General features: G+C 36.2%; 1 protein-coding gene across 1 annotated transcript in view; it reads right to left on the reverse strand.

Annotated features, from left to right (window-relative positions):
* DOK6 (docking protein 6) overlaps positions 1-9145 on the reverse strand; it is a 224866-nt gene extending 215721 nt beyond the window's left edge. Inside the window, exon 1 of the mRNA XM_087961477.1 lies at positions 9034-9145. Within this exon, the coding sequence (XP_087817603.1) occupies positions 9034-9063 (30 nt within the window). The 5' untranslated portion in view covers positions 9064-9145. The remainder of the gene's footprint in view (positions 1-9033) is intronic.
* Between the last annotated feature and the right edge of the window lie 356 nt (positions 9146-9501).

Here is a 9501-nt window from a genome sequence, read left to right on the forward strand (position 1 = left end):
ACCAGTGAGTGATTAGAGGTTGTTTTTGCTGATATTATTGGACATATGAAACCTAGTTTAGGTGGAGCCTGTTACATATTAAGTATAATGGATCATTTTTCCAGATATGGTTTCTGTTATTTAATGAAAATGAAGAAAGAAACATACCAGCATTTTGTAAACTGGCTAAAATTTGCTGAAAGGAAAAAGAAACAGAAAGTTATTAGCTTAGTAACAGATAATGGTACTGAATTTACCAATAGAAAATTTGAAGCCATGTTACAGAAAGCTGGCATTGAACATAAGTGTTCTGCTCCTTATAGACCACAACATAGCTCATATATTGAACGTAGAGGACAAACATTACAGGCTATGGCTAGGACTATGATTTCGGATTCTGGTTTATGAGCGAAACTTTGGGGTGAAGCAATAATGTGTGTTAACCATGTTTTGAATAACGTAGTGAATTCAATGACTGGTGAATTACCATATACTCGTTGGAATGGAAAAAGGCCAGATCTCAGTTATTTACATACATTTGGAAGCCCAGCATGGGTTCATATTCCCACGCAAGTAAGGTGAAAGGGACAACATAGAGCGAGAAATTTATATTTTGTAGGTTATGAAGCTAATCATAGATCATTTAGATTTTGGGAGCCAGGTACTACTAATGTATATTGCAGTGCAAGTGCTAAATTTCTGGAACATGTTGGCTGGAGAAAGCTTGAACAGGAATATAATAAGGTACAGGATAGTGTTGTTGTTGAGACTCCATTGTTTACCGATAATCCTAATGATAATAATATTGATGATAAGATAGTGGAGGAATCCTCAATGGAGTAATCATCAATAGAAGAATCCTCTATGACTGTAGAAGACGAGGATTTGATAGGGGAAGTAAAGGAAGAGGACATGCCAACAACATGTACTGAGTTGCCTAGGAGGTCAACTAGGGAGAGACATCCACCTGACAGATTTCAAGCAAGCATTGGATGTCAGGTTAATACAGAACCTTCTAACTTCAATGAAATAAAACTGTATCCTACAAAGGATAGCTCAGGTAGCTTGGCAGGAAGTTATGAATAGGGAGTTAAAGTCGTTAAAGGATTTAGAGGTGTATGAGGATGTAAAGTTACGTGTAAAGGTGAACGTGCAATAGGTTGCAAATGGGTATATAAGATAAAGACTGGTGTGGATGGGACTATTACCCATAAAGCAAGATTAGTTGCTTAAGGATTTGCTCAGTTAGATAAGCACTATGATGAAGTGTTTGCACCTAGTCTGAGAGCAAATACATTGAGAGCAGCATTAGTTTGGGCAGCTAAGAATAAATGAAAAATAAACCATGTAGATGTTGAAACTGCATATCTATATGCACCTTTACAACATACCATCTATATGAAAAAGCCATTAGGTTTAAAGGATGATGGAAAAACTGATTATTGGAAATTAAAGAAAAGTCTTTATGGTCTGAAGCAATCTGGTTATGAATGGAATAAATGTATTGTAAAGGAATTAGTTTCAATAGGTTTTGAAGCTGGTACAGCTGATCCTTGTTTGTTCCGAAGAGAAAAAGATGGTTTAATTTCTCTATTACTGTTATTTACGGATGACACAGCAATTATAACTAAAACTGAACAAGAAGCAAATGATATTGTTTATAGATTACAGAAAAAGTTCAGGATTAGAAATTTAGGGGAAATTAAGCATTATTTGGGTCTTGATATAGTGAAAATGAATAAAGGTTTTAAAATTTTGCAAGCCAAGAAGATTAGCCAATTATTAAAATGCTATAACATGGAGCATTGTAAATCTGTTAAGACACCAATGAGTAAGGAATTTATACATAGTGATATCAAAAGTCCTATGTTTGATAAGGAAATATATCAATCTTTAATCGGTAGTCTATCATATCCGGGTAATTGGTCTAGACCAGATACATCTTACAGTGTAAACCAATTGGCTAGGTATAACTCTGAACCAAATGAAAGGCATTGGCAAGCAGCAAAGCAAATAATTAGGTATTTAAAACACACAATCAATTATTCATTATATTTAGAACTAAATAATGAATTAGTGTTAACTGCATATGCTGATGCAAGTTTTGCTACTGATATAATGACTCATAAGTCAACATCAGGTATATTGGTAATGATGGGTAATGCTTTCATAGGATGGAAGTCTATTAGGCAACAACATATTAGTTTATCCACTATGGAACTGGAGTTCTCATGTTTATCATTGATGTGTACAGAATTGATATATTATAAACAATTGTTGAAGGATATTGGCATTGCTGTATATGATCCATTTATTGTTTATGAAGACAATCAATCTGCAGTTAATATGGCTACTAATTTAGCTGTTAAAACAAGGTCTAAACATACTGATTTGAGATATTTGAACATTAGACAGTGTGTTCAAAATAAATTAATTCGGTTAGAATACTGCATGACTGAACATAATATTGCAGATCATTTCACGAAGGCTCAAGGTGCAATTAAGCATAAAGAGTGTTGTGAGAATTATGGTTTAAAGATGTAATGTATTATATATTGACCAACCCAAAGGGGAGAATGTTAGGAATCTGTCCACAAATTAGTTGGGTTGGCAATATATAAACCAACAATGCATGTTTGTAGCTTTAAGACAAAGTTACTGTATTGATTTGTACTATGTTCCAATTGGTTCAGTGGGGGAATTCAATTTTGTTTACTACCGGTTCTGTGGGTGTGGCTTATTTGGTGGGCGTGGCTTGTGGTCATGTGACTGGGTCAGTGTGGCTTAGTGGTCATGTGACTGGGTGGGCGTGGCCAATTCAATTTCATTCACATCAAAGGGTGCCTCACCTGGCCCCTCTCCTCCCAGCCATTCCTTGTCACCCAGCCTCAACTTATCTATAGTTCTGTAAAAATGTTGTTCACCTTTTTTTACTTTATTATCTGCATACTATAGATGTACTTCCATGGACCACTGAAAGGAGGAAATGGCTCACATGCTTTACTCAAGAGTGTGATAGGCAACAGGCTTTTAAGGGGCTGCCACAAAGAAAGGGGGACAATGTATTTTCCAAAGAAACAGAATGCAAACAAGAAGCAGTGGATGGAAACTGAACAGAGAGAAGCAACCTAAAACTAAGGAGAAACTTCCTGACAGTGAGAACAATTAACCAGTGGAACTGCCTGTCTGCAGAAGTTCTGGGTGCTCAATCACTGGAAGTTTTTAAAGAAAAGACTGGACAGCCATTTCTCTGAAACGGTATAGGGTTCACCCCAAGGTCCCTTCTAAGTATTATTCTGACACCTTTCTCAGATTTCTACTCAGAGTTTGGCATCCTCAGTTTTCTAGCCTGAGCTGGGGGTTGGACTAGAAGACCTCCAAGGTCCCTTTCAACTCTTGTTAAACACATGTGTATTTTATGCTATGGACTATTTACATTGAATGCATATAAACCCTGAAAAATATGTGGTAGCCCTGGGCAAAAGAAAGGCAGAAAAATAACTCTAGTTGTAGGGACAGTGTAAAATATTAACACATGATAAATAATGGAACAATTAAAAATAATAGCACAGAGTTTTATCTCTCTTTCTCTTCCTATTTTTTTCTTTCTTTTCTCTACCTTCCTCTTTCTTTCTTTCTTTCTTTCTTTCTTTCTTTCTTTCTTTCTTTCTTTCTTTCTTTCTTTCTCTCTCTCTCTCTCTCTCTCTCTCTCTCTCTCTCTCTCTCTCTCTCTCTCTCTCTCTCATACACACACATACACACACACACACACACACATCACTTAATAGACAAGCATTTTGGAAGCAGCTCCTTTAAATTTCTCCAAGGCTTGAGAAAGCACTCCTTCTTACTCCAGCACTTTAACTCACTTTAACTCACTTTAACTCACTTTAACTTGCAGTGTCCATGGGGAATCCTCGGAGAAGTTTTTAAAAGACCTGCTTCCAAAATGCATTTCTTTTACTTTGCAAAAGTGCTCCAAGGCTCGATTCACCCACACCCCCTCTGTCAGACTGCACTCCTTCTCACTCCAGCACTTTAACTCACAAGGGGAAAGCGATACTTGCAGCGTCCATCTTGGAGAAGTTTTTAAAAGACCTGCTTCCAAAATGCATTTCTTTTAAGTTGCAAAAGTGCTCCAAGGCTCGATTCACCCCCACCCCCTCTGTCGGACCACACTCCTTCTCACTCCAGCACTTTAACTCACAAGGGGAAAGTGATACTTGCAGCATCCATTCCTTTCTTCCTTTTTCCCGGGGAGAAAGAGGACATGGGGAACGGAAAGCTAGGAGAGCGATCGCAAGTGAGCGGCTGGGCAACCGGGTTGGGGGCGTGGCCAGCCAGGGATTGCCACCGGTTCGGCGACCCATGCCAAATAACCGCTACCGGTTCACCCGAATAGGTGCAAACCGGTTGAATAGCACCTCTGGATTGTACTGTGAATTGCCATAAGAGGGAGCTAGAGATCATGGCTTGCTCTCTCTGACATTCTGTATCTCTGACATTCTGTTTCTCTGACATTCTGTTGCTATCTAAGCTGTTCTTATACTTTGATATCTTTGTTTACTGTAAATGACAAAGGCAACCGGTAAGAAGATTTTGTAATTGGATATTATTTGGACTGTAAAACGTATATGACCTGGACTGTTTATTGGACTGTACCATTTCTTAAAGTAAACTTTAACTCAATTCAGTGTAACTGTGTGTGGTTGAATAATTATTCATAACTACTCTCATAAATGTTTCCATGTGCATATCCTTGTTACTCAAGGGTTATTCTGTACATATCATAACACTAATCATATGAAACAACAATATAAAATTGCATTACTTTTAACATGTATTTCAGCTCTTCAGTGAAAAATGAAAACCTTGGTGTACAGTGCTATAGAAAAGACTTGTGTTTCATCAGAAATAAATAGAAGATTAGACAGAAGGAGTTACTGTTTATTTTAAAAGCAGGTATAAACAACTGCTTTTGATTAGGGACTCTTTTCAAGGTTAACACATTCTTAATAATTTTGGAGATTTTAAAAAAGAACGTGAACACAACACAGCCTTTCCAAATCCAACAATGAGACACAACAGGAGGTGTTTTACTAGATCATTAATATATGCCTCCAGTACATTGTTAAGTTCAGGAGTCTAACCCCAGAAAGCACATTCATCGCTAAATAAATCAAGCCCTGAAGTCCAAAACATTACATTTCATTTAGACCTTCCTGCACTATTTCTTCCCTGTTTCCCTACATGTGTATTTCTAATGCAAAACAAACTTGTTTGCAGCAGAAGAGAAGGCAATGTTGTTTGCAGGTCTTCTTAAAACTTTAATGAAATAGTTTGCCCTATCTATCTTGTTGGATTATCTGCTCCCTTCAAGTGACAATTTACCTTCCAACACTATGCGCCACATTGGACTTCCAACTTCAGATACAAACAAGGCTTTTTCTCTTAGGCATATCACTGAAGTAAGCAGAATTTGCAGATTAAATCAGAATGATATAATGACCTTGAGAGATTTGGCAGGGGTGGGAAAGTGACATTTTCAAGGCAGAAGATTTGTTAACTAATTAACCTGTGATTTTTTTAAAAAATTTAAAATCTTCATTAAGCCAAACAATTGTGACAGCTTTTTAATTTTCATGAACTTTTTATAAGATTTGACACCCACGGAATAAAGTAGAATTATTATTTATGATAATATGGAAGCAATATTTCAGATGAAGCCATCTAAAGTCGTATTAAGGTTTTTTTTTGCAACCACATATTGCTGTTCCACATTTAGTAAGAGTATATATTAGGAATTATATCCTGGCAAAAAGAGCAACAAAGCATGACTATTTTTTTTTATTGTATCTGCAGATAGCCAACCAATAGCCCTTTATAAAATGACCCATTCCCAGCTGAGAAGAGATGATCCAAGGAACATCTACAGAGTCCTTGGAACTATTAAGCCATCCATCTGTTTATTAGAACCAGGTCTTTCCTGGTTGGTAAAGGCCTTCAGGGAGTGTGATTGATGGTAGTGAATTCATCACTGAATGAGGGAATGATCCCACCAACTTTGAAGAAGGTGATGGTCGTTGTATTCAAAAAGCCGTGGTTGGGACTCAACAGTCTTGGATAACTCCCATCTAGTCTCCAACCTCTCCTTTTACGGAATGTTGTTGACAAGATGGGTAGGCTAAAAATAATGGTCCAATCTTGTTTTCAAAAGAACCATGAAGCTCCAACAGTTTTCCTGCACTTTAGGCTAAGGTGGGATATAGAATCCCTCAGTGAGTGGCTTTACAGATGTTTAATGAATGCTTCTGCCATCAGGAGACTCACCTTCCTTTTCTGTTTTGTTCAATGTTTATATTTTGGTTTTTATTCTGCATACCACTCAGAGTCATAAAAGACTTGGACAGTCCTTAGAATTCTAAATTAACAAACAAATAACCCTTAGGGTATTTTTCACATGTACAATTGCAAAGCCATGGTCTTCTGGTAATACTGTATATTTAGTCCATTTTTAAATGCTTAAATTTAAATTTGAGATCTGAAGGCACTTAAAACAGAATAAAATGTTATGATAAATATTCAGTTCCCTTGTGTATTAGGAAATATTTACCTTTAAGCTATCAAAAGTCTCATCTGTGAAATCTAAAACCTTAAATGTCTGCACAATTTAGAACCGTAAGTATGAATACATTGAAGACCATGATTACATTCATTTTGAACTGCTACAACAAGCAGGGGTTCTCTGACATATTTTGCTCTACAGAGCAAGGATAACAGACTACATTGTATGGAAAGAGCTAGATTGGCATCTACCATTGCACTTGAGGAAGCAAGTTGCATTAGTTGGTTTAAGACATAGCTTATTCTAAACATGGAAAAATAAAGTATCAACGTATCATTGAAATATAAATGTAAATACCCAATGCATAAATTTTTGGAATATGCTATTACTTCAAAAAATTCCCTTTAAAAAGCTAATGCTGCTGTATTTCTTGTTTTATTAGGTACCTGCTGTTTATTTTAAAAAAATACAATCTCTTTTTATGTGTAACCCAGATAAAGCAAGATTTTATTCAAATAGATTTTCCTGACATCTTAGAGTAACTTATGTTTGAGAATATGTTATCTCTCCCATCCATGAAATATGATTCAGCTGTTTGAGATAGATATGAAATGAAATCAAAAAAATGAAAATTCCTATGTAATCTTTTTTTATTTTTATTATGCTTAAACATGCATTTTCTATCACTGTAATCATATAATTTGTCCAGTACTGTCTTAGAAAGTGCACAGATTACCCATATATTTTTATTTCTCATTACATAAGAAGTTAAATTCTTAAACCAGACGTGTTAAACGGTAAGAAAATAGAGATGAAGGAATCTTTTCTCTACAGAATCTCACCAACTGTGAGAGGCTATTGGACAAGATTGGAAATAACAGTCTGAAATGAGGCTAGTTTATTACTAGCATCACACTCTGTGAATGGCAGAAAAACACTCAATATTTTCCATCTTTATTTCAGTATAAATGTGGTTTGCATTTGATACATATCAGTCACATGAGTTCTTTTGCAAAAACCACCTTAGGTTTTTAAAATATTTATAATAAACCTATTTATTAGGACCCAGATTGTTGGGAGGCAATATGCTGACTCTGAAAACTACCTAGAGAGGGCTGTAAAGCACTGTGAAGTGGTATATAAGCCTAAGTGCTATTGCTATTGGATATCTGGGTCCTTGGATGCCTGCATCTTTAGAAGATGCTGATTTCTTAAAAACATTACAAATTCTGTGTCCATTTCACACTGTGAGTCATTAAATATTATTTAGTTAATGCTTTATTCTCTACATATTCTCTTGATTCCATATAAGAATCAGTGACATTTAATGTACATACTTCCCAATTCCTTCTGCCTCCCCATCATCCACGCACCACACCCGATGCTCCTGGATATATCTGGTCCCCAGATTCAATATGGCTTAAGATACTATATAATGGAAAGTGGCTTATATATCATATAACATATGACATATTATAGTACTATGGGGTTTAACAATCTAATTTATATATTTTTTTTCTAACTATTCACTTTTTAATTGACTAAAATGTTTTTCAAAGTCCACCAACATAAAAATCACTGCCTTATAAAATGCAGTTGGATTTATACATGCAAATGTATATGCTTTCAATCCAACTTCACAGAGTCTAAAGTCAACAAATGTGAGAAGAGCTGGTTAAATTAAATTACTTGAAGAAATGGAACATAGACTGCTACATCAGGTATATACTGTCCACTTTGTTAGGACTACACCAGAACAAATAGTCAATAAAGGCTCACTTACACTGATAACAATTTCCATAAATCAACAGAATAAGGTATTGATATTTCTTGGAAGAACTTCCAAATCTACTTTGCCCACAAAATCACAGTGCTTTTAAAAGTGTTTTGCTAACATAAACATTTCTCCACAATCTATCATTTTCAGACATTACTTGAAAAAGGCATCATGTAATTTTGCTGGAAAACCTTTTTAATCTTAATATACACATTCATTATTTACTTAACCTCAAATGTAATATAATTTCCAAAAAAAAAAGATAGAAAACAAGGGTAGACCAGGACTAGTGGGGGCAGGGAGAGGGGAAATCCTGCATAACACCTGCATAATAGAAGTTTGCCAAGTCCAGCTAAAACCAATTTCTTTTGTAAAATGCATAAATTCATACCTCCCTGAAGGCATACCCACATAAAATGAATTAACATATATTTCTTAAAATGCATTGCCTATAGAATAAGGTACTCCTTTTATAAAACCAATTGAGCTCTATCTACATGTACATTCTATTCTCACATGGACCAAACTAGATGGAAATGAGTTTTGGAGGGAGTGCTATTTAAACCAATTTGAGGTCCTGGAAGAAACAATGGGTATGATCCAAAAATTGAATGAGGTGAGGAAAGGTTCTAAAGAAAAAAATAATGCCTAGTTAGATGTTACAAAAAGTTAAAACATATCAGCCATCAGCCCGTTCCCAACAACTGCTTACCTGTAAGGCATGGGTCAACTTGCGAAGCATTCCTGACCTGCTCTCGACTTGCCATAGGCAAGGGGGATGGGGAATTGAACCTCACAGCTGCATCGTGAACTTGCATTTCAGTCAAAACAAAGCACATTCCAGCCAGCAATATTAAGGTCATTTCCATGGAGACCCACAGTGGCTGGAGGGAGTGACTTCTGCAACCTGCGAAATTGCTTCATTGGGGAATGTGACTGATGACACATCATGGGGGGAGGGGGAAACAGGGTCAGAGCCAAAGCATGGATTAAGTGAGGTCAGAATTGGCTTCATTTGGTCTGTCCCAACATGAAGCTCCTAATAAATAACTGGATTTCTTTTGAAGCTTGTCTGAGGCTCATGATTTAAATAGAGCATCAGTCGGAATCCTGACAGCTTGCAGGCTTTTCATCAGGAAAGTCTATGGTCTTTAGCTGATATTCCTTTATTCAACAGCTC

Source organism: Notechis scutatus, chromosome 3 (genome assembly GCF_049901735.1).
Source record: "Notechis scutatus isolate UNSWTSFEM ecotype Mainland chromosome 3, rNotScu1.2, whole genome shotgun sequence".
Lineage (NCBI taxonomy): Eukaryota > Metazoa > Chordata > Lepidosauria > Squamata > Elapidae > Notechis > Notechis scutatus.